This window comes from Bos indicus x Bos taurus, chromosome 15 (assembly GCF_003369695.1).
Source record: "Bos indicus x Bos taurus breed Angus x Brahman F1 hybrid chromosome 15, Bos_hybrid_MaternalHap_v2.0, whole genome shotgun sequence".
In the NCBI taxonomy this organism is placed as follows: domain Eukaryota; kingdom Metazoa; phylum Chordata; class Mammalia; order Artiodactyla; family Bovidae; genus Bos; species Bos indicus x Bos taurus.
Window position 1 is genome coordinate 79105861 of NC_040090.1, and position 26430 is coordinate 79132290.

General features: G+C 35.3%; 1 protein-coding gene across 4 annotated transcripts in view; it reads left to right on the forward strand.

The window, feature by feature from the left end:
- The window catches only part of DYNC2H1 (dynein cytoplasmic 2 heavy chain 1), a 393951-nt gene that overhangs the window by 224200 nt on the left and 143321 nt on the right, over window positions 1–26430 (forward strand). For all 4 annotated transcript variants that reach the window (XM_027563956.1, XM_027563957.1, XM_027563958.1 and 1 more), the window contains 6 exons: window positions 2204–2329; window positions 6486–6596; window positions 11232–11387; window positions 13189–13264; window positions 19800–20008; window positions 24862–24966. In XM_027563956.1, the coding sequence (XP_027419757.1) occupies window positions 2204–2329; window positions 6486–6596; window positions 11232–11387; window positions 13189–13264; window positions 19800–20008; window positions 24862–24966 (783 nt within the window). The remainder of the gene's footprint in view (window positions 1–2203; window positions 2330–6485; window positions 6597–11231; window positions 11388–13188; window positions 13265–19799; window positions 20009–24861; window positions 24967–26430) is intronic.

The following is a 26430-nucleotide window of genomic DNA, read 5'->3' on the forward strand; positions in this document are numbered from 1 at the left end:
GAAAATAGCAAAATAGCAGAGAGTTTGGCTTAGTTTCACTTAGGCGTTGCACTAACTCTAGGGAGTTTCCTTCAATCCTGGTTATAGTGTATTCATACATCAGGACAGCATTGAGTTGTCAGTGAGATGTCTTGGGGAAAGGGAGCTCTGTTCTACAGGCTGTATCTCTTAGCTCTGAGTTTGGCACTTACACTCACTGTAAGTTTAACTATGTAAATTTCTAGAGTTTTGTGTTGCACAATTTTTCAATACTGTAAAACCTTTAAATACAGATATAGATATTCATAAATCTGTTACTTTAAAAGTTTTGTTCTTATGCTGAATATATATGCTAAGAATAATAATATATTGTTAATGTAAAAAACAATTTTTATTTCAAGAAACTCTGATGTGTCTTACTTTTTTATGTAAGGGGGTTACATAACCCCCTTTTTATGTATGGGGGTTAACCATCTTCCTGACAGTTTCCTGTTGTGCTTTTTAAATGTTTTTTCTTATAGTAAATGTTTTTTCTTCTAAGATGTCATGAACCTTTAAGCTGTTCTCACACAGTTTATGCCTTATAGAAAATTTCGAGTTCCTGTTTTTAGCTACCATTTCAGTTCAGCAACATTTTTTTTTTTCCCTCTGATTTTCTTGTACATGCCTTCCATTTGGGGATTTTTGTATTTTAATAATGGCAAACTAATATGTGCCTCTAAATATTTCAACCAGTGTTTGTTTTATCCCTTCTATTTGCTTAGTTCTGGGTTAGATCTTGAAAATTAAAAAGAAATATATATTAGTATTTATTACATGGTTTGTTACCCGCTTAAGACACATGGTTCCCACTAAGACTTTATAGTCTAATTGAGAAACAAAATCAATACTTAAGAAAGTCATCTAAGAAACAATGAAAGGCTGTCTTGTATTCTTTATGAAAAGAGAAATCACTGTGGTTTGAAGTAATCTGTAACAATTCTCTTCAAAGTGTTTTGACGACGTACTCAATAAAATATTTGAGCTAGGGCTCTCAATACAGGTATATATGTCATATATACAAAGACAGACACAGCTGTACTGATACATAAATATTACATAAATTATCCGTAAAAAAACATATCAAGGAGTTTAAACGTGTAACCATTTAGATTCTTGACTAAAACTTTTTATAGAATCTTAGACTTAGTGCTAGTCGCTCAGTCGTGTCCACCTCTGTGACCCCTTGCGCTGGAGGAGCCAGGCCCCTCTGTCCATGGATTTTCCAGGCAAGGATGCTGGCGTGGGTTGCCCTTTCCTCCTCCAGGGGCCTTCCTGACCCAGGGATGAACCCGGGCCTCGTGCACTGCAGGCAGGTTCTTTACTGCCTGAGCCGCCAGGTGGTCACCTGACCATTCAGATACAGACGTCTTACACACTGAAGCCATTTTCTGGGGTCTTTGGCTTCTGCTTGGAAGTTTCTGTTTTATAACGTGACCTGTCATACTGCGTCAGTATACTATGTGCAGATAGATGATAGGGATCAGAAGTGCTGGAGTGGAAGTCCAGTGAGATCAGGTTCGCCTTTCCCCTTCCTCTCCCCTCTCCTCTTTTTCTCCCCGCTCCCTCTCATGTTCTCTCTCTCCCCCCTCTTTTTGCCTCCTCTCTCTAAAAATGAATAGAAAAACAGAGGGTGAAGTGTAGAGTCTTGAGACTCAACAACATATTAGGATTTTCTAGATGATGAAGGGCTTGGAAAATTACACAGTTCAATAGACCAAGTAGCTTGAGAGCCAAATATATGCAACGTTAGAGAAAGTTTTTTAAAAGAGAAAATAAATTCAAAGAAGTGGTATTGTTAATGTTTAATCCCTCAAGCAGTTCAAGAACAGTCATAAAAAATTATTTATTTTTAAAGGCCCATGTTTCAGAGAAAGAAGTGCAGGAAATAGTGAGATGAGGAACAAAAACACTGTTGAATAATTCTTTATTCTGTAACTTGAAAACTTGTAATGATAATAGCTCTACTAAACAGAAGAATATTATAAATCTGCCATTGATGTAAGGACAAAAGCAAGACAATTGTAAACAGCAACAGAGTCCGATATTTCTTAGTAAAAATTTAGAAGCCTTATTACAGTACTTGAGTTAGTTCAGTAGGTATGGCAGGATAATTGAAAGTCTTATGTGACAACATGTTATCAGAATTTTTTTTTTAGTTTTTTAATTTGTTTTTGTTTTGCAGATTGCCATGGGTCAAGGTCAAGCTGATTTAGCGGTTCAAATGCTGAAAGAATGTGCCCGCAGTGGAGACTGGCTCTGTTTGAAGAACTTACATCTTGTGGTATCTTGGCTGCCAGTTCTGGAAAAGGTAGATTCAGATCAATGTGGCACAGATAATATCTCACGTACTAAATTCAGTAGTCTCCAAGGAACAACAGGATTAAGATATGTTGTGCATTATTTATGATGTTTTTGAAGAAGTAGTATTTGATGGGGAATCATTTAAAATCTATATTTTCTTTAATATATGTACATTTGTACAAACCAAAATGGATTTTTTAGTAAGAAATCTATAAAAGTCTCCTTTTTAAAAGGCATTTAGGGAGAGTCAAAAAATTAATCAGGACTGAAGGGGGGCTTAGAGAAATCTTTCAGATGAAAATTAGGGAAATGCTTTAAAGAACTGGAGAAGACTGTTTTTAATATTAAATTCTCTTCATGCTTTTGTTTTGTTGTGTCTGTATAGGGAGAAAAGATATAGAAGAGTAAGAGGGAACTGCAGAACTTCCTTGCTGCTGAGGAAGCTGGGGTGTAAACTGAAGCAGTTTGCATTTTATTTAACTAAATATTTATTTAATATTATTTTTTGATATTAATTTTTAATATTTATGTAACTAAATAAACATTTTATTTAACTAAGCAGTTCATTTTATTTAACTAAAATGGCCCCAGCATGAAAATAACCTTAAGACAGAACAAATTGATGGATTGCTTTTAAATGTAAACCTGGAATTAAGTCTAGGACTTTTTAAAGAAAGATGAATATGGTCTTGGGTAGTTAGAGATGACTCCTAAGACAAGATGTTTCTTGATGGCCATATGGGATTTAGCTGAATGTAGGGGGAGAAAGTTTGTGGTTGATTCTAGCAGCACAAGTAGAAACATAACAGCAGGAGTGTGGCTTCCTAGTATAAAGAATGGAGATGTCCTTAACTGTACTGAAAGGCCAAGCAGAGTGCTGTGGGGCAATAGAGTTAGATGGCTAGGAAGGGGCGAGGTTATGGAATACCCTGGAAATACGGCACAAGTGTTTAGAATTTTTGTCCTAGAACACAGAATCAAAGGAGCTTGTTAGCAGGGGAGTTAATAATTAATTAATTGATCAATTAATCTGGCAGGAGGAATAGAGCCAAGCAGAACAGAGTGGGAGGCTGTAGCCTAGTTATAATGTTGAAAATTTGTATAATGTGTTGAAAATAAATGGGCAACTATATAAAATAGGTAGTTAAAAGCTACCTAAATTATGTAAAATGTGTATTTTGATAAAATAGGTAAATAGGTAGATTAAATAAATCTTTGATGAATGAGTTAATGATTGAGTGAATGAAGTGATAGACCGTGATGACTCATTATTTATAGTCAAAGGGAGGTATATATAAATATTCAAGCAATTCCTACTGGTTTCTGGAACACTAATGTATAAAATATAGAATTCATGTGTGATGAATGATATATGTTTTAAAAGATATAAGGAAGACTTGTGAATACTTGAGTCCTGCTTTCTGTTCCAAATAATAGATTGATAGCTATTAATCTATGTAAAATACAATTGCAGTTGTAATTTTGGAAGCAAATCTTAATTGGAACTTTTTTTATTCTGCAGACAAGTAAAAAAACTGGAGTATAGTTGATTTACAATGTGGTGCTAATTTATTTTTAAAACTTTATTTTTAATTGAAGGATAATTGCTTTACAGTATTGCATTGGTTTTTATCCACATGTGTTAATTTCTGCTGTACAGCAGAGTGAGTCAGTTGTACATGCATACATTCCATTATGGTTTATCCCGGGAGATTAGATACAGTTCCCTGTGCTATATGGTAGGCCCTTGTTATTTATCCATTCTAAATACAGTAGTTTGTATTCACTGGCCCCAAAGTCCCCATCTGTCTCTCTCTTTCTCCCTTCCCCCTTGGCAACCACAGGTCTGATTCTTTGTCTGTGAGTTTGTTTCTGGTTTTGTTTTGTTTTTCATTTATTTTTAATTGGAGAGGTTATTGTTTTACAATATTGTTGTTGGCTTCTGCCATACAACAACATGAATCAGGCACAAGTCCACACAAGTCCCCTCCCCCTGAACCTCTCCCCACACCCGTGACCCATCCCACCCCTCTTGATTGTTACAGAGCACTAGATTGAGCTCCCTGTGTATGCAGCAGCTTCCCACTAGCCGGCTGTTTTACACAGTGGTAGTGGTAGGAGGAGCCTGGTGGGCTGCAGTCCTTGGGGTCACTAGGAGTCGGACACGACTGAGCGACTTCACTTTCACTTTTCAGTTTCATGCATTGGAGAAGGAAATGGCAATCCACTCCAGTGTTCTTGCCTGGAGAATCCCAGGGATTGGGGAGCCTGGTGGGCTGCCCTCTCTGGTGTTGCACAGAGTCGGACACGACTGAAACAACTTAGCAGCAGCAGCAGTGTATCTATGACAGTGGTACTCTGTCAGTTTGTCCCACCCTCTCCTTCCCCTGCTAGGTCCAAAGTCTCTTCTCTATGTCTGCATCTCTATTCCTGCCCTGCAAATAGGTTCATCAGTACCATTTTTATAGATTCTGTGTATATGTGTTAATATACAAAATTTGTTTTTCTCTTTCTTCACTCTGTATAATAGGCTCTAGATTCAGCCAACTCTCTGGAACTGACTCAGTTGCATTCCTTTTTTATGGCTGAGTAGTATTCCATTGTGTATATGTACCACAACTTGTTTATCCATTCATCTGCCAGTGGGCATCTGGGTTGCTTCCATGTCCTAGTGAGTGTAAATAGTGCTTCAGTGAACATTGGTGTAGATGTGTCTTTTTCAGTTATGGTTTACTCAGGGTGTATGCACGCTAGTGGAATTGCCAGGTCATATGGTAGTTTTCCCTATGGAGAAAAATATGATGGAGATTCCTTAAAATTCATAGTGACTATATAAATTTACATTCCCATCAGCAGTGCAAAAGCATTGCCTTTTTTTCCACACCCTTTCCAGTATTTATTTTTTAGATTTTTTTGATGATGTCCATTCTAAGTGATGTGAGGTGATACCTCATTGTGGTTTTGATTTGAATTTCTCTAATAATGAGCGATATTGAGCATCTTTTCATGTGTTTGTTGGCTATCTGTATGTTTTCTTTGGAGAAATGTTTGTTTAGTTCTTCCACTTTTTCATTGGGTTGTTCAGTTTCCTTGTATTGAGCTCCATAAGTTTTTGCAACATATATAGGATGATTATATTATAAAAGTTAAAAAAAATTACTTTAAATGTTTTGCTATTCTTTTGGGAAGTTTGGATGAATTGTATGGATATAAATTACAGGTTATTTTTAAATTCACCCAACAGGCAGAAACAATCTGAGGAATAAAGACAGAGAGACAAATATTTGAATAAGTGACTAAAGCATACAGCTCGGGCCGAAGAATTTGAGTGAATTTGAATGATGAATTTTGAGTATTATAGGCAATAGGTTATACTAAAAATTGTATTGGAAAGGAATTGATATCATTATGTATCTTTGTGGAAGTGTGAATGGAAGCAGTAAGGACTTGAAGGCCTGAAGATGGCTTGTAGTTCAGGCATAGTGATCACAACTAATATTTATTTTGTATTTACTCTGTGTTGGGCACTACTTTAAGTATTTTACACTATCCTATGAGGGTAGGTACTGTTATTATCCTTGTTTAGACAGTGTAAATCAAAGAATCCCCCAAAGTCACACAGCAAGTAAGTGGCAGAATTTGGATTTCAATCTAGTTCGCTCAGTTCTAGATCCAAGTTCTTACCTGTTACACTGAGCTAGTAATAGACACGGAGAAGGCAATGGCTCCCCACTCTAGTACTCTTGGCTGGAAAATCCCATGGATGGAGGAACCTGGTAGGCTGTATGTAGTCCATGGGGTCGCTAAGGGTTGGACATGACTGAGCAACTTCCCTTTCACTTTTCACTTTCATGCACTGGAGAAGAAAATGGCAACCCACTCCAGTGTTCTTGCCTGGAGAATCCCAGGGACAGCGGAGCCTGGTGGGCTTCCGTCTGTGGGGTCGCACAGAGCAGACACGACTGAAGTGACTTAGCAGCAGCAGCAGCAGTAACAGACAAGATAAAAATTTAAAGGGAATATAATCAGAACATTAAGAAACATATCAGAATGTCACAGAAAGATTTAGTTAAGATACTTACTTATTAATAGTATATTTATTTATAAAATGGAAATTTGTGTGTGTATTTAAGTAGAATTTTATTCTTGTTTTTTAAAACAAGGAATTGAATACTCTTCAACCTAAAGATACCTTTCGTCTTTGGCTCACTGCGGAAGTTCATCCCAGCTTTACTCCAATTTTATTACAGTCCAGTTTGAAGATAACATACGAGGTATGAAGATTTAAAATTTGAGTCACTAGTTGTGTAAGTGCAGTAACCTTTGCAAGTCTTCTAAAGTCCTATAGACAACTGTCTGCTATACAAAACATTCAAAAACTTCTAATACAACATTTATAAAAATGCATTTACATCTTTCTTTTAAATATTATTTAATGTTGTGTTTTTTGTTGTAGTAAAAGACATAATATAAAGTTTACTGTCTTAACCATTTACAAGTGTACAGTTCAGTAGTGTTAACCATATGTACCTCTAGAATTTTTTCATCTCACAAAACTGACCCTGTATCTCCTGAAGAGCAACTCCCTGTTTGCTCCTGCTCCACCCTCGCAGCCACCAACCGTTCTGTTTCTGTTTCTATGAGTTTGACTACTTTAGATAACTCACGTAGGTGGAACCATGCAGTATTTATCTTGTAACTGGCTTATTTTACTTGGTGTAGTGTCTTCAAGATTCATCCATGTTGTAGCATATGACAGGATTTCCTTCTCATTTAAGGCTGAATAATATCCCATTGTATGTGTGTACTACATTTTCTTAGCCATTCATCCACAAACATTTAGATACCCAGAAGTGTTTCTGGATCATATGGTAATCCTGTTTTTAATTTTTTGAGGGACATCCATACTGTTTCCTTGTGGTGTGCCATTTAACATTCCCACCAAGAGCACGTAATTTCTCTGCATCCTTACCAACATTTGTTATTTGCTGTTTTTATTTTTTTATTGGGGCCATCCTAATATTGTGAGGTAATAACTCACTATGGTTTTGATTTATATTTCTATGCAATTTAATGCTATTGAACATCTTTGTATATGCTTGCTAGCTATTTGTATATCTGCTTTGGAGAAATGTCTAGTCAATTCTTTGCCCGTCTTTAATTGGATTTTTTTTTATTGTTGTTTTACGAGTTTCTTAGGTTTTCTGCATATTAAACCCTTATCGCTTATACAGCTTAAAAATATTTTCTTTCATTCCATAGGGCTTCCTTTTGATTGTGTTATTTTCTTTGCTGCATAGATATTTTTAAGTTTGATATAGTCCCATTTGTCTGTTTTTGCTTTTGTTACCTGTGCTTTTCATGGCACATCCCAGAAAAAGTCATTGCCAAATCCAGTGTTATGAAGCCTTTTCTCTGTTTTCTTGTAGAAATTTTAGGTTTAGGTCTTATGTTTAGGTCTTAAATCTATTTTGAGTTAATTTTTGTATTTGATGTAAAGGGTCCAACTTTCATTCTTTTGTACTTGGGTATCTATTTTTCATATCATTTGCTTTTTGAAAAATATATAAGTTGGATTTTCAGTCTGTGTCTCCTTCTGTTTTTTCTTGCTTCCTTCCTTCCTTCCATCCATCCATCCTTCTAACATGTTTTGACAGATCCCCCCCAAACATGATATATCCAAAATTATATGTGTTAGTAATGGTATGATGTAACTGGTAAAAATCATAAATAAAATAATAAACTGAATTAAAACTTAAAAAAAACTGGTTTGAAACGTTCTACTTGCATCTTCTCTCAATTTGTAGAATATAATCTCTTTTCAAGTGAAAATGTCTTGTTAGTATTTATAACTACTTGCTATTTTATATCACTACTTCTGTTTTTCACCTGAAGGCATTCAGTCTCATGTAGGGAGGAAAAAGGCTAAGAATCCAGAGAATGCAAAAATGATTTCATACTTGAAAATATGTTAATTGAATGAATGTCAATTATAATGTCTGATAAGAAACAATGATTTCTACTGAACTATATTGAAGAACTGTATTGTGCAAGCCATAAAGGCAAGGGCTATGTTTTTCTTGCCTTTTTTTTTTTTTTTAAACTTATATAACACCTGTCATGTAGGAAGAATGCAGTAATATTTCAGTAAATGAAGAGTTAATGTATCAGGTCTTCCCAGATGGCGCTAGTGGTAAAGAACCTGCCTGCCAATGCAGGAGACTCGAGTCATGGGTTCAACCCCTGGGTCAGGAAGATTTCCTGGAGGAGGGCATAGCAATCCATATCAATATTCTTGCCTGGAGAATCCCATGGACAGAGGAGCCTGGCAGGCTACAGTCCATAGGGTCAAACAGAGATGGACATGAGTGAAGCTGCCTAGCATGCATGCATGCAGTATATCAGAGGTCCCTTTTAACTTACTGTACAGCCTCTTTCAGTATCTTTTTTTTTTATTTTATGAAGATTTTCAGTTTCATTTAAATTATTGGTGAATTTTTTTGTATTTCTTAAATCAGTATAAAAGATTTTAATTATTCACAGAAATAGTATAGTTCACTGTGTTCAAAATTATTACTGTATATGTGCATATATGTGTACACATATATTATTGTATTTAAAAATTGCTAAATATTCATTTTATTATCTTTAATCTTTTTGATGAGTTGTTTTAAAATTTATTACAAATAATCAATGTCATACTTACTGATGTACTTTTTCTTATTTTCTAATCACTGAATTTCCTGCTTTTTTTTCCTTATATTTTCCTTAGATTTGTATTGGCTTCTGTTATTTCTAATTTCTTATGTGGAATGCTTAATTTATTTATATTAACTTGAAATAATTTCAGTTATTTTAAGCCTGTGAATTTTCAGTTGAGTATATATTTTAATTTATCTTATAATTTGCCATACTGGTGTTTTGTTTAGTTGCTCAGTCGTGTCCGACTCTTTGTGACCCTATGGACTTAACTTTGCCCTATGGAGCCCACCAGGCTCCTCTGTCCATGGAATTCTCCAAGCAGGAATACTGGAGTGGGTTGCCATTTACATTTTGTCAGTTTTCTGATAGTTTTTATTTGTGTATGATTTTCTCTGAAATTGTATATGGTTTATTCATTTTGCATAATCTTTAGTATAGGGCTTTAAAAACCGTAAGTGATTGTTCAGTTCCCTTAGTGCTCAGGAAATATGGTCTATTCTATGAGAATTTTTAGAAACTGTTTCATAAACAAAACATTTTCATTTTAAAAGTGTACATTTGAAAATGTACTTAGTAAAAATACTTGGGTATTTTTTTCTTTTAATTTAAAGTTTTTATTTAAGAAAAAATGCAATGAAAATTTACTTTTAAAACAAGCTAATTTTTGAAATGGGTTTATTTTGTTCTTTTTCCAAGAATTCATAATTTTTCTTCTTTCATTTTTATAATTTAACAATATAGTATAAATGGATTCTGGACATGTGGACAAGTGTTTTTTGAGTAGTATTTGTCTAATGTACAATTTCAGTTCCTGGGTTTCAGTTTGTGTTATAAACCTAGCAAGGTCAGGTAATAAGCACTTAGTAAAGTGGACTAATATTCAAGGAAGATTAGTTGATATTGTAAAGAGTAATTTGAAATCCTCCTGGAATTTTAAATAGTACTGGAGAGAAAGAACTGACATATTGAACTATAAAACTCCTGCCTTTTAATAATCAGTATCATATTTGTAATGTAAATGAATGTTTCAGTAAAATACTTTAGTAGTCATATAAAACTTATTTGGTTATTTTGAATATTGCTGGTTATGTCAGTCAGTTCAGTTGCTCAGTCATGTCTGACTTTGCGACCCCATGGACTGCAGCATGCCAGGCTTCCCTGTCCATCACCAACTCCAGGAGCTTGCACAGACTCATGTCCATCAAGTTGATGATGCCATCCAACCATCTGTTTTCCAATGAGTTAGCACTTCGGATCAGGTGGCCAAAGTATTGGAATTCCAGCTTCAGCATCAGTCTTTCCAATGAATAGTCAGGACTGTTTCCTTTAGGATGGACTGGTTAGATCTCCTTGCAGTCCAAGGGACTCTCAAGAGTCTTCTTCAACAGCACAGTTCAAAAGCATTAATTCTTTGGTGCTCAGTTTTCTTTTATGGCCCAACTCTCTCATCCATACATGACCACTGGAAAAACCATAGCTTTGTTTTTTTTTTTTTTCAATAAGAACCATAGACAGACCTTTGTTGGCAAAGAAATGTCTCTGCTTTTTAATATGCTGTCTAGACTGGTCATAGCTTTTCTTCCAAGGAGCAAGCATCTTTTAATTTCATGGCTGCAGTCACCATCTGCAGTGATTTTGGAGCCCAAGAAAATAAAGTCTGTCATGGTTTCCATTGTTTCCCCATCTATTTGCCACAAAGTGATGGGACCAGATGCCATGATCTTAGTTTTTTGAATGTTGAGTTTTAAGCCAACTTTTTCTCTCTCCTCTTTCACTTTCATCAAGAGGCTCTTTAGTTCCTCTTCACTTTCTGCCATAAGGGTGGTGTCATCCGCATATCTGAGGTTGTTGATGTTTCTCCTATCAATCTTGATTCCACTTGTGCTTCATCCAGCCTGGCATTTTGCATGATGTACTCTGCATATAAATTAAATAAGCAGAGTGACAGTATTTGGAACCAATTTGGTTATGTAGGTTTTTTTAATTTAAAAATTATGTGGGAATTTTGAGATGGGGTATTAGGTGTAAGGATTTTAAAACTTGTATTTATACATTTTGAAGTTAACATTAAAATAGTTATTAAATTAAAATAGTTTATTAATCTTGGTAATGATGAAAAATTTCTTCATTAAAATATGTTTTTAAATATGTTAAATACTGATTTATTTGTAAGGTTTTAAATAATAAATTCATTATTTTTTCTCTAGTCACCTCCTGGTTTAAAGAAGAATTTAATGCGTACTTATGAATCTTGGACTCCTGAGCAAATTAGCAAAAAAGATAATGTACATCGAGCTCATGCTCTCTTCAGTTTTGCATGGTTTCATGCTGCATGCCAAGAAAGAAGAAATTACATTCCACAGGTAAGTAGGAACATGTCTTGGATATATTCTACGGTGAACATTTTTTATTAGAATATTTTTACAATTTAGTATAAGTAGCTAAATATTATGTCTTAATTTGATTCATGATTTGTGAAGTGTTAATCACTTGGTCATGTCTGACTGTTTGTGACCATATGTACTGCAGCCTGCCAGGCTCCCCTGTCCATGGAATTCTCCAGGCAACAATACTGGAGTGGGTAGCCATTCTGTTCTCTAGGGGATCTTCCTGACCCAGGAATTGAACCTGGGACTGCAGGCAGATTCTTTACCATCTGAGCCACCAGGGAGGCCCCATGGTTTATAAATGTTTATCTCTAATTCCATCTTTTCTGTTAATCTTCTGAACTGTATATAGCTATCTAGTTCACATAATTTTGAATTAAAGTGTTGAGAACGATGTGTGTACCATCATAAGCCATCATTGTTAAGGTATTATTTTTATGGTTAAATTCTCACAGTCATCTCAGTGTTCAGAAACTGAATTCTCATACCTGTTTTTTCTTCAGTATAGCCTGCTCAATAATAGGCATTAATATCTGTTTACTTAAGTTAGAAACATGGGAGTTATTCTTGATTTGGTGTTTTGTCCGTAGCCTCCCTACACGTCCCATTTGTATTCTATGCCTCAGTCACACGAGACTTCTTTATGGTCTTTAAATCCGTTGAGTATTCTCACTATAGCCTCTGGCTTTTTTTGTTAAACTATCTATAGACCTCGTTCTTTCATTGCTATGGCAGTCCTACCTGGCACCATGCTCTCACTTTCTCGCCAAATGCCTATCTTAGCCCCAAATTTCGTTCCTCTTCCATCTTTAAACTTTTCCTGTCTTCTTTGTTAAACTTTGTCTACTTCTGTTGGGATACCCTTTCCCCAAACTGCCCTCCTCACCTGCCCACCTTTGAGCCTTTATCTATATTTCAGTTACGTGTCAAAATAAGAACAAGGGTTCTGCAGTTTGAGTCCAGACTCTAGAATTTCCTTGCTTCAGTAAATTACTTTAACTCCTGATTAGCAACAGTTCCCTTGACTGTACAGTGATCATATCTACCTTCATTGTAAGGATTAAATGAAATAAATGGGTGTTTAGAAGTGTTTAACCCAGTGCCTATCAGACCAGTGGAAGAGTAAATAATAACAGCAGCGTGTTGTTTCATACAGTTATGTATGATACTTATCAAAGGGTATGCTTATTATTTTCATTTTACAAAGGTGTGGGACATTGAATTTCAATGATGATTAACTTGCTGAAGGAATCATACCTAAAAAGCTGTAGAGTTTGCAAGTAGCCAGGCTTACCTTCCTCTAAAGCCTTTTCCCCTAGTTTCTGTGACAATTGTACCAATTAATCCTGATGGATACATGGAAACTAGTGATACCTTTTATTGAGAAAACAAAACTTACATTTTAAAAACAAAGCTAGAATTCATTTTTTTATTGTGATACATAGTATAAATTTAAAAGCAATGAAAATGCTTCCAAATTAAAATTTAGTCTCCTCCTTCCTTATCCCCTGCTACTCAGTTTATACTCCCAAGACACCAACTCTTCACCATTTCTTGGATGTCCTTCAAAAATGCTACATAAATTTATATATCTTATGTAATATTTAATAAAGTTTAGCTGTATTATCTTAGTATTTTTATTAATTCTCAGGGGCTGTATTTTTTCTTTTAGCTTATATTGAATATTCTTTTTAAGATTGTAAGGACAGTTATACATGCATATATATCTTTGAATACTGCTTATAGTTCTTTAACATTTTAAAATTTGTTTTGATAGGGTTGGACCAAGTTTTATGAGTTTTCTTTATCAGATCTTCGAGCTGGGTACAACATTATTGACAGACTCTTTGATGGTAAGTTCTCATGATGAAAACTTTGATATCTGGTGTCAATGAAAAAGCTTGAGGTCTTATCAAAAATATGTTTTTTTCAAGAGTGACTTGACTTCCTATTATAAAACTTGCTTTTTATTTTGTGCTCTGAATTCTATGCTTGTGAAAGTTTTTATATTATCGATTGTGGTCATTGGCTTTGATATACTCTGTTAGATTTCTGGTTGATCTGTAGCTCCCAGGAAGCAGAAAGCTAGAATAAGACCTTGTCTTTACTTTGTGGCCTTCAGCAGTTTCAGGCTTTTACTGAATTATTCATAACTGAATTATTAATAATTTTCAAAGGAGCTATTAAAATTCAGGAGTATGGTAGACTAAGAATCTGTAGAATCATAATTGTTTGATTAAGTAAACTCAGGAATAAAGGTACAAATAATAGACTAAAATAGGACTGCAAACAAAACCATATAATAAGATCCCTTGAGACCACCTAGCTTGCTGCCTCCTGAAGACAGGACTGGTCCAATCCCTGAGTGTCACTGTTCAGGGCCAACTCAAGGGGACACCAGAGTGTAGAAGAATTATGTACTTGAGAAGAGTATGTAGCTTAAAGCCATCCCAAACAGAACTCTAGATTCTTGTCTCTCCCTCCCACCCTGCAGCCTTGCCAAACTACTTTTCCCTGAGTCTACCCCATTCCAGTAAGTGGTACCACCATCCATGTCGTTGTTCAGCTTCAAAACCCATCAGTCACCCTGGATTCTTCTCTTTTTCTAATCGTCAGACATCCAGTGCTTTGGCAGTTTCTGTCCCCTTCATGTCCAAATCACATCAAGATTCGGTTCAGTTTTTTCAATTTCATCAATGCCTTGGTGGTTCAAGCAATAGCTTCTTTCAAAAACTCTCCACAGAGTAACCAAATTTATTTTTTAGAAAAGTAAAGTGAAAGTGAAAGTCGCTCAGTTGTGTGCGACTCTTTGTGACCCCATGGACTATATAGTCCATAGTATTCTCCAGCCCAGAATACTGGAGTGAGTAGCCTTTCCCTTCTCCAAGGGGATCTTCCCAACCCAGGGATTGAACCCAGGTCTCCCGTGTTGCAGGTTGGTTCTTTACTAGCTGAGCCACCAGGGAGGCCAAAAGTAAAGTAAAGCAGACAATTTCCTTTTACAGCCTAGAGCCACATTTATCTTCTTTCTGTTCCCTGAACAAACCAGGCTTGTTCCTACCTGAAGGTTTTGATAGGTATCCTTCCTTTTGTCTGAAACGCTCTTCTTCCAGACCTTTATGTAGTTTTCTCCTTTTTCTCATTCACATCTTGGCTTAGAGGTGTCCTCTTCAGAAAAGTTTTTATTATCGCCAAATCTAAAGTAATCTAGTTGTTCTCTATTCCCTTGTTCTGCTTTATTGTTTTAATACATTGGATGTGCTTTATTTATTCATTTATTTTTAAAATTTTGTTCCTCTCTTTAAACTAGAGTTTAATCTATATTAAGCAAGGTCTCTGACTATGTTTTTTACTCTTTATCTCCTTAACACCTGCAGCAGGGCATATCCCATGGTAATAGGCACTGTTATTGTTTGTTAAATTAATGGCATGAGAATTTATTATGTAACTTGTTTTCCACAAAAAGATAAGGATAGACATCTAGCATGTGGCCAATCCCATTTTTTTGAAGTTTTCTTCTTTTTGTTTTAATTTTATTGAAGTATAGTTGGTTTACTGTGTTTCATGTGTACAGAAAAGTGATTCTGTTGTACATATATATGTGTGTGTGTGTGTGTGTGTGTCTGTTCTTTTTAAGATTGTTTTCTATAGAGATTATGGCAAGATATCGAATATAGTTCCTGGTGCTATATCAGATCAGATCAGTCGCTCAGTTGTGTCCGACTCTTTACGACCCCATGAATCGCAGCACGCCAGGCCTCCCTGTCCATTACCAACTCCTGGAGTTCACTGGGACTCACATCCATCGAGTCAGTGATGCCATCCAGCCATCTCATCCTCTGTCGTCCCCTTCTCCTCCTGCCCCCAATCCCTCCCAGCATCAGAGTCTTTTCCAATGAGTCAGCTCTTCGCATGAGGTGGCCAAAGTACTGGAGTTTCAGCTTTAGCATCATTCCTTCCAAAGAAATCTCAGGGCTGATCTCCTTCAGAATGGACTGGTTGGATCTCCTTGCAGTCCAAGGGACTCTCAAGAGTCTTCTCCAACACCACAGTTCAAAAGCATCAATTCTTCGGCACTCAGCTTTCTTTATGGTCCAGCTGTCACATCCATACATGACTACTGGAAAAACCATAGCCTTGACTAGACACACCTTTGTTGGCAAAGTGATATAAACGATATCTTACAATATTTTTTTGTTTGTTTGTTTTCTCTTCTGAATTACTATGATAATTTCTAAGTCCATCTATATGCTGCAAATGATATTATTTTATCCTTTTTTATGGCCGAGTAGTATTCTACTCTGTGTGTGTGTGGGTGCACGCGCACGTGAGCATGTGTATATATAGATATATGTGTGTATATATATATAGATAGATAGATAGATAGGTATATATATATTTACACATATACCATTTCCTCCTTATCCATTCGTCTTTTGATGGGCACTTAGGTTGTTTCCATGTCTTGGCTATTGTAAATAGTGCTGTATGAATGTTGATTACAAGTTTCTTTTTTAATGAGAGTTTTCATCTTCCCTGAATATATGCCCAGCAGTGGGATTGCAGGATCATATGGTAACGCTATTTTTAGTTTTTTAGGGAACTTCCTTACTGTTCTCCATAGTGGTTGTATCAATTTACATTCCCACCAACAGTGCTAGAGGCTTCCCTTGTCGCCACACAGTCTAAAATTTATTGTTTTTAGACTTTTTAATGATGGCCATTATGACCTCATTGTAGTTTTCATGTGCATTTTCCTAATAATTAGCATATTGAATATCTTTTCATGTGCCTGTTGGCCATCTGTATGTCTTCTTTGGAGAAATGTCTATTTAGGTCTTCTATCTGTTTTTTTGGTTGGGTTTTGTTTTTTTTTATATTGAATTATATTTGTATATTTTGTATACAAAATGCTATTTGTATATTTTGGAAGTTAATCCCCTGGTGGTCTCATTGTTTGCCAATATTTTTTACCATTCCATACGTTATCTTTTTGTTTTTGTTGATGGTTTTCTTTGTTGTAAAAAACTTTTAAGTTTAATTAAGTCTCACTTTTTCATTTTTACTCATTTTTCTTTAGGAGACAGGTCCAAAACAATATTGCTATGATTTATGTCAAAGAATATCCTGCCTATGTTTTCCTCTAGGAGTTTTATAATATCCAGTCTCACATTTAAGTCTTTAATCCATATTTAGCTTATTTTTGTATTTCATGGTAGAATATGTTCCAATTTCATTCTTTTACATATAGCTGTCCAGTTTTCCCAGCACCACTTATTGAAGACTGTCTTTTCTCCATTGTATATTTTTGGCTTCTTTTGTTGTAGATTAATTTGCCCTTAGTGTGTGGATTTGCTCTTCGGCTTTTTTTCTGATCTGTTGATCTAGGTGTCTGTTGTGGGGCCAGTACCACACTGTTTTGACTACTGTAGCTTTGTAGTATAGTCTGAAGTCAGGGCGTTTGATCCCTCCAGCTCCATTCTTCTTTCTCAAGGTTGCTTTGTCTATTCAGGATCTTTTGTGTTTCCATAGTTAAACATTTTGTTTTTGTTCCAGTTCTGTGAAAAATGCCAATGGTAATTTGATAGGTATTGCATTGAGACCATAGATTGCCTTGGGTAGTATGGTCATTTTAACAATATAGATTCTTACAATGTAAGGACACAGGGTATCTTTCCTTCTGTTTATGCTCTCTTCAGTTTCTTTCATTTGTATCTTCAGAGTATGGGTCTTTCACCTCCTTTGGTAGGTGTATTCCTAGGTATTACATACTTTTTAATGTGATAGTACATGGGGTTATTTCCTTAATTTTTCTTTCTGATATTTTGTTGTTATTTTATAGAAGTGCAACAGATTTCTATATATTAATTTTTTATTCTGCAACTTTACTAAACTTACTGATGAGCTCTAGTAGTTTTCTGGTGGCACCTTTAGGATTTTATATGTATAGAATGTAATGTGGAAGCGGCAACAGTTTTACTTCATCCTTTCCAATTTGAATTCCTTTTATTTCTTTTTCTTCTCTCTTTTCTGTGGCTATGAATTTCTAAGCTATTTTGAATAAAAGAGGTGAGAGTGTCTGTCTAATCAAGAAACAGAACATTACCAATACTTCAGATTATACTCTAATGCTGCCTTTCAGTCACTACTGTTCTCCAAGTTCCCTCACCCTTATTCCTGTGATAAAACCAGTACCTTCCTATATAGACTAGGTTTGCCTGTATTTATAAAATTGAAATCATACATCATGTACTCTTTAATATTTAGATTCTTTCAGCTAATGTTGTATTTGAGAGATTCATCCATATGGTTACATATCAATTATAGTCCATTTATTCTCAATGCTATATAGTATGCCATTCTGAGAATCTATGTCTTCTGTCAGGTATAATATATTTCTGTCATGTATGTATTAGCAGTAGATAGGATATTAATTTATTTGTTCCCCATTTTTAGTTAATGCCAAATAGTATTCCAGGTGATTTTCTTGCTTATTTAAATTTTTTAAAATTATACATCAGAAAAGTACACATTAATGTACAATTCAATAGATTTTCAAAAAGTGAACCTTTGTAACTAGTCCAAAATCAATAAATAGAATGTTACCAGCATTCTGGAAGCATCTCCCTCATTCTTTTCTACACATGATGCAGCATTTCCCCATTTTGTGCTAAGGGGCAATTAATTTTATTACTTGAGTTGTTTTAAAGTTTATTTTAAAACATATTTTTGAGGATATTTACTAGTATTTTATCTTGCTTAGAAACTTGGTAATTTTCCAAAAGGCTTTTGAACATTTATTTATTTTTATTATATCACTATGAGGCATATATTATTAGTATCCTTTTAAGATGAGGAAACCAAAGCATAGAGAAAGTGAATGATTTGTTTATCATCATGTTTCCAGCTTATGATGGATTAATTAATGACATCATATGATTTATATATATATATTATACCAATGAAATTATTGTAAAAGTAAGATGCTTTAAAATTACATTGAATCTTATGATAAAAGTCTTTGCTATATAATCTTATAGTTACAAAATTTCCTGATATTAAGGGACTTCCACATCTGGAGAATTAAATGTAAAAATGGGGAAAAGTTCATTGAATTTTATAGTAATGAAATAGAACTAAGCTAGTAATACTATCAGTGATCTTAAGTAGGTAGATTAAAATAGTTTTTCTGCATTTACTGCTGTCATGGAGGAAGAAATTTTCCTCTACCCTTATAGGTTCTTCTGGCTGGTCAAAGAATTACATTGACATAAAATGAATTAATAAGGGAAGATGGTGGCTCAGGTGGTAAAGAATCTGCCTGTAATGCAGATTTGATCCCTGGGTTGGGAAGATCCCCTGGAGAAGGGCATGACAGACCACTCCAGTATTCTTGCCTGGAAAATCCCATGGACAGAGAAGCCTGGTGGGCTACTGTCCATGGGGTTGCAGAGAGTCAGACATGACTGAGTGAGTAAGCACAGCACAACAAATATACAAAAAAAAATATTAATAATATGTTTATATGTGAGAGATCCTAGAAAACTAAGTAACCTGCTATAATGGCTGAAGCTCTTAATACCATCTTCAACTAAAGACAAAAAAGTAGTGAAGTGGGGGTAGTGGCTTTAGCTTTCAAAAGGAGGAAGGCAGTTTATGTGGAGATGCAAAAAAGCAAATGTTTGGAAGGAAATCGCTGGGTTATGCAAAGACAGTGGGAAACAGAGAGGAAATTTGAAAGACTTTGCCAGGTTCCTTCCTGACCACCATATCTAGTTCATACTGTACTTATCTATGGTGATAACTCCCTTCCTCGAATTGGTTCTCTATGATTATATTAATAATATTAATGAACATTAATGTTAATTTCAAGGCCGGAAAATGAAAGTTGCTCAGTTATGTCCAACTCCTTGTGACCGTGGGGACTATACAGTCTATGGAATTCTCCAGACCAGAATATTGGAATGGGTAGCCATTTCCTTCTCCAGCTGATGTTCCCTTCTCAAGAAGATCTTCCCAATCCAGAGATTGAACCCAGGTCTCCCATATTGCAGGTGGATTCTTTACCACCTGAGCCACACGGGAAGCCCAAGAATACTGGAGTGGGTAGCCTGTCCCTTCTCCAGGAGATCTTCCCAACCCAGGAATTGAACCCAGGTCTCCCTCATTGCAGGCAGATTCTTTACCAGCTGAGCTACCAGGGAAGCCCTAATATTGATGAGCATTAATGTTAATATCAAGCCTTAAGGAATAATTTAAATGCTTTAAATATGTATTATTATAGTCTATAAATATAGCTAGAGCCTGAAATTTGTTTAATATTTTAGAATATTTTTAGAAAATTTCTAATATCTTAGAAATGAAACAAAATTTTTTTTTAAATTATAGGTTCCAAAGATGTACAGTGGGAATTTGTACATGGTTTGCTTGAAAATGCTATTTATGGAGGACGCATAGATAACTACTTTGACCTTAGAGTTCTTCGATCATACCTGAAGCAATTTTTTAATTCTTCAATAATTGATGTATTAAGTGAAAGGAACAAGAAAAGTGTTTTTCCATACTCCATATCTCTGCCAAAATCCTGCAGCATTTTGGTAGGTAACATTAATTGTTTTCAGTTTATTACCAGATTGAAACTTGCATAATTTCTTACATTGTTAAAATATGTTGTTGCTTCTTTTCACAAGTACAAGCAGTCATCACAAATACGGATTATTATTTATTATGCCAATATGCAGCCCGATTCTCTAAACTCTAGTTAGGTGTCCTATTGCTTTTGGATACTTAGGGAGCACTGATTGATGATAGTAGTGTTGATAGATAGACAAATCTTGAAAGCAGTGGCCTAGGAAAATTTTTAAATTGTAGGGCAGCTGTGAAGATCTGGAATGGGAGGATATACTACTTGTTTGTAATTATGAGAGTGCTCTGATACAGTAAATTTGAAAAAAGCAAATATTATTCAACAGATGTCTATTTCATACTCTGGCTTATAAATTTAAAGTAGTTCTAAAGCTACGAGAAATATTAACCTAAAAAGATTTCATAGCAACATTTTTGTTTATATGAATTTATTTTATTTCACTGTAGCTTTTTGCTTTGAGTCATTTTATTGAAGTTTCCTAGAATGCAGTCATCTTTTCCAGAAAATAGTACAAAATGTAGCCCAAAGATTTCAATTATTTTGCTACCAATTTGTATTTGTGTAAATGCCCCCCAAAAATGTTTTTATTGCCTAGAGTATTTAAATTACATGTTTCTTCATGAATTACAAAATATACATAAATTTAATTATATATTTCTTTCAGTATTGTGCCTTTTCTCTCATTCAAATATTTTTCAAGAAAATGCCTTTGTTTTAGTAACATAAATCAAAAAACAAAATCTTGACTACCAATATTAAATATTTTACTCCTATTGAATATCTTATCTGTTTTTTTGAGTATTCCATCTATTTTATTTTTCAGTTTCCATTCATTTAATCATTCAACAATACTCGTTGAACATTTGCTCAATAATAACCCTGTTCAAGAACTGTGGATCTCTTGATGCATCAGTAGAGTTTACTTTTTAGTAGAAGAAACTTGGAGTCAGTGTGCAGACAGAAATATCACAGATATTTATTATTATATATTTATTTCTGATAAATATATAGTACTCATGTTAGCATACCCTGACAAGTCTTTTGTATCTATTGTTTGAAGTTTAAATTGAAAAATAAAATATATATATATAAAAGTAGACGTCATAAGTGCACAATTCAGTGCATACTTGTACACTGAACACATGAATATAACCAGCACTGGAATCAAGAAACAACATTATCAGCTCCCCAGAAGTCCTTCCCCTTTTAGTTACAATCTCCTCGCACAGGATACATTAACCTAATTTCCAACAACCTGTGTTCAGTTTTGCCTCTCTCTACTTCATGTAAAGGATATCATTTGGTATACATTCTTTTGTGTCCAAGTGAGAATATATCAGTTTGGATATGTAGAGGTCTGTTACTTAGGAAACATGTCCAAAGTAGAGAAGATTCCCCAGTCTCAATGAGAAAGTTTCACAGATATTTAAAAATGAACCAAGTGTATAAATACAAAGAAAACGGTAGTTTTAAAATTGTAAGATGGTTATGTGAATTCCCTGGTGGTCCAGTGGTTAGGACTCCATGCTTCCACAGGCAGCGGACATGGGTTCAATCCCTGGTCAGGGCACTAAGATCTCACATACTGCAAGGCAGAGCCAAAAAAGATGATAAAAAGAAAAAAAGAGAAAACAATTTTTTTTTAATTTAAAAATTATAAGATGATTCACTAGAGTCAATGTTTAGCTTTCTATTTAATTGAGTTACATAGAAAGAGAAAGCCAGAGTTTCCCAGGAGAGGAGAACACTTTGACATACAGACACACATGCACAAATGCATGCATATACACAAGTATACACTCACATATAATACATATATATTTATGCATATCTATTAATATGATGTGACTGAACACCTTAAGGAAGTTTACTGTGCTATAGGAGAGAAAAAATTTCAGAGAACAGCATTTCTTTTCAGACTTTGACATACTTCCTGGAGTTTAACTCCAGCACCTGTGTCTTGGAAATTCTTGAGAGGCAGCTGCAAAGGATGAGAAAGGATGAAGAGGGTAGGGGCAGAAGATGAGGCTGCTCCATTAAAAACAGTTTATCCCACTTCAGCAAGAATAGTTTAGATGCATATAGAATACCTGCCTTAAAATAAACTTGTATCTTCATGAAGACAAACTAAACAATTCCCATCTTTGGACCAAACTGAATAAATCATCTTGATATACTCTTAGTTTCCTGTCTAGCATCTGAAGTGGAAACTGGGTGAATGCTTGACAAATCAAGCCTTTATAGTGCTTACAGTAAGTCTTGAGATGAAAGGATAGGATTATTGATGCATTTCATCACGCCTCACTAGTTAAGACTAACTGGAATTGCTTTATAGTAAAGCAATTTACAAAGCAGTTCTTGTACATCAGACTGTGTGTATGTATGTTTCTGAGGGTTCTATAAGTTTAAAAAAAAAAGATTGTTAGAGTATTTATTTCATTATAAGCAGAGCTACACTCTGCTGATTAGTCTTTGGTAGGTTACAGGATTCCAGCTAAGCTATTTAAAATCTTAAAGGATGATGCTGTTAAAGTGCTGCACTCAATATGTCAGCAAATTTGGAAAACTGAGCAGTGGCCATAGGACTGGAAAAGGTCAATTTTCATTCCAGTCCCAAAGAAGGGCAGTGCCAAAGAATGCTCAAACTACCATACAGTTGCACTCATTTTGCATGCTAAAAAGATTATGTTCAAAATTCTTCAAGCTAGGGTTCAGCGGTACATGAACCAAGAACTTCCAGATGTACAAGCTAGATTTAGAAAAGGCAGAGGTACCACACAGTGGTAAAGAATCTGCCAGTGCAGGAGACACAGGAGATGAGAGTTCGATTCCTGGGTTGGGAAGATTCCCTGGAGAAGGAAATGGCAGCCCACTCCAGTATTCTTGCTTGGGAAATTCCATGGACAGAGAAGTCTGGTAGACCACAGTCCATGGGGTCACACAGAGTCAGACATGACTGAAGCAACTGAACACAAAGGAACCAGAGATCAAATTGCATTCATTGGATCATAGAGAAAGCAAGGGAATTTGAAAAGAAACATCCACTTCTGCTTCATTGACTATGCAAAAGCCTTTGACTATATGGGATCACAACAAACTGTGGAAAATTCTTAAAGAGATGGGAATATCAGACCACCTTACCTGTCTCCTGAGAAACCTGTATGCGGGTTAGAAACTTAAATAGAACAACAGACTGGTTCAAAATTGGGAAAGGAGTACGACAAGGCTGTATATTGTCACCCTGCTTATTTGTATGCAGAGTACATTATGTTAAATGCTGGGCTGGATGACTCACAAGCTGGAATCAAGATTGCCAAAGAAATATCCACAACCTCAGATATAATGGCAGAAAGTGAAGAGGAATTAAAGAGCCTCTTTTTAAAATTTCATTTTGCTGTTTTTAAATTATTTTTCATTTTTAAAGAATAAACTTTTTTCTTCTACAAACCCTTGTGTCAAGGGCTGACTTTCAATAGATTGCAGTGAGGAAGCTGCTCTGCTACCTATGAAACCCTGACCTAAAAACAGGTCGTCTACGAATAGTTTAGCACCAGGTTCCCCATATGCCATTTGTGATGGGTGAGGGAGTGACTGCCTTTCCAGTTTAAAGAGCCTGTTGATAAGGGTGAAAGAGGAGATTGAAAAACCTGGCTTCAAACTCAGCATTCAAAAACACGAAGATCATGGCATTGAGTCCCATCACTTCCTGGCTCCAAAATCACCTTGAATGGCGCTGCAGCCATGAAATTAAAAAGACACTTGCTTTTTGGGAGAAAATCTATGACAAACCTGGACAGCGTATTAAAAAGCAGAGATATCACTTTGCCAACAAAGGTTCATAGTCGTGTATGGATGTGAGAGTTGAACCATAAAGAAGGCTGAGTGTTGAAGAATTGATGCTTTTGAACTGTGGTGTTGGAGAAGACTCTTGAGAGTCCCTTGCTGCTAAGTCGCTTCAGTCATGTCCGACTCTGTGTGACCCTATAGACGGCAGCCCACCACACTCCCCCGTCCCTGGGATTCTCCAGGCAAGAACACTGGAGTGGGTTGCCATTTCCTTCTCCAATACATGCAAGTGAAAAGTGAAAGTGAAGTCGCTCAGTCATGTCTGACTCTTCGCGACCCCATGGACTGCAGCCCACCAGGCTCCTCCATCCATGGGATTTCCCAGGCAAGAGTACTGGAGTGGGATGCCATTGCCTTCTCCAGAGAGTCCCTTAGACTACAAGTAGATCCAATCAGTCCATCCTAAAGGAAATCAACCATGAATATTCATTGGAAGGACTAATGATGGAGCTGAAGCTCCAATACGTGGACCACTTGATGTGAAGAGCCGACTCATTGGAAAAGACCCCGATGCTGGGAAAGATACAAGGCAAAAGAAGAAGAGGGCAGCAGAGAGATGGTGAGATGGCATCACTGACTCAAGCAAACTCTGGGAGATAGTGAAGGACAGGGAAGCGTCGCGTGCCACAGTCCATAGGGTCACAAATATTCATACACGACCTAACTAACGGCTGAACAACAACAGGCATAGCCACTCGTATATGTTTGCTTTAATCAATTCAGGGTCCCTTCAATTATGAGAAATGTCAGATAAGAAAGTATAATGAAGTCATGACAAAGAGAATTTCCATTAGATAACTGAATTAATACTATACACACTGAAAGTGAGGTTTATCTAGAAAGTGTGACATGAATAACTAGTAATTTAATACTTACTGGTATTCTGGTTCTTTCTGATTTCAGTGGTTGTAAACTTGATTTTTAGTGAAAAACTGTTTTTTACTTCTCTATATTTAGGACTATCGTGCTGTCATTGAGAAACTTCCAGAGGATGACAAACCTAGTTTCTTTGGTCTGCCTGCTAACATTGCTCGCTCATCTCAGCGCATGATCAGTTCTCAGGTAACATAAATTAGATCTACATTTTAGAAAAAATGTTGCTACTGAGCCTGAAAGAAACATTACATTTTATTTAATAGTACAGATCCACATGTTTTATTTAGTTTTTAAATTTTATGTAATATAATAGATTCTGTCTTAAATGAATTTAAAATGTTTCTATCTTAATACATTTGTTAAAATTAGTAAAATAACAGTGAATACTATGCATTTTATCCAAAATATATTGGTTTTACTCCTGGAATTTATCTTATTAAGGGTATTTTAAATTTAGTTTAAGAAATTGAATATATCATTAAATTTAAAATCATCATTTGTGTATTGTTTGATAAAAGATAAATATTTATTTAATGATTGAATATTGCAAAACATTGAGGGAATATGGATTTTTAAATTATTGAGACAGAGAAAAACATAAGCCAAGAACGCTATACAGTCTAGCTTCTGTTTGGACCAAGAATAAGTTGGTCAAATAAGAGCTAACATTTATTGACATTTAAGTGTGTACCTGGTGTTTTAAATGCTTTATACTCAGAAACTTTAGTCTTCATAAACTCTATGAGGTAAGATCTATCACTTTTCCCTCAGTATGTGAGGAAACTGGTGGAGAGAATTAAGTTACTTACCGAAGATCATAGAGCCAACAAGAGGCAGGACTGATATTTACATTGTCTTTGAGTAAAGACATGGCCTCTCCAACTGCTCCTCGGGCACTACTGTACTGCTAAGCTCTGTGCACCGAATTGTGAACTGTTACGTAGGTTCATTGTGGGTCAGTGTATGGGAAATTCTTATGGCTCTTAACAGTTTACTTTTGGTAATTTATGGGCATCCTAGCTAGATTATGTTATCATATTTAGCTCCACAGTTTTGTATTTGTTTACTATTTCAGCCAACATTTATAAAATTGATAGTTTTCTCTCTTATTATTCACTGATTTTTTTCCTTCAAATTATTCGCTGAAATGTTCCTTGTGGAATTTTAATGTTCATTTTCACATGTTTGTAAAAAATGTTCGAGTATATAAATATATACTCATTTGCATAATATATAAATATGTATAACTGTTTTCTGGAACAAATGAGATCTTAACAACCTCTCTTCACCTATGCTAGCTGAAGATACTGTCTGGTTCCTTTTCCCTTTGTCATCCAAAGTGCTAAGTCAGATAGTCCACAAGAGAATATCAACTCCTACCTGTTCCTTAGCTTCATAACATACATGATTACACTCTTTTCTTCTCCCTCCATCCTTTTTGTTGACCTGAAATAGTTATTTTTTAACAAGTCCACCAATAACATAAGAATTGTGTACATACATTTGAGCCTGTGTGTGTGTTGTATATGTGTTTGTGTATAATTTTACAATGCTTAAGCAAAAAAGATTAAAAGAATTAAAAGGTCATTAAAAGAATAAAAGTTTATTTTATAGAATCCAAGAGAGTATTTGCTTTAGGAACCTTATAAA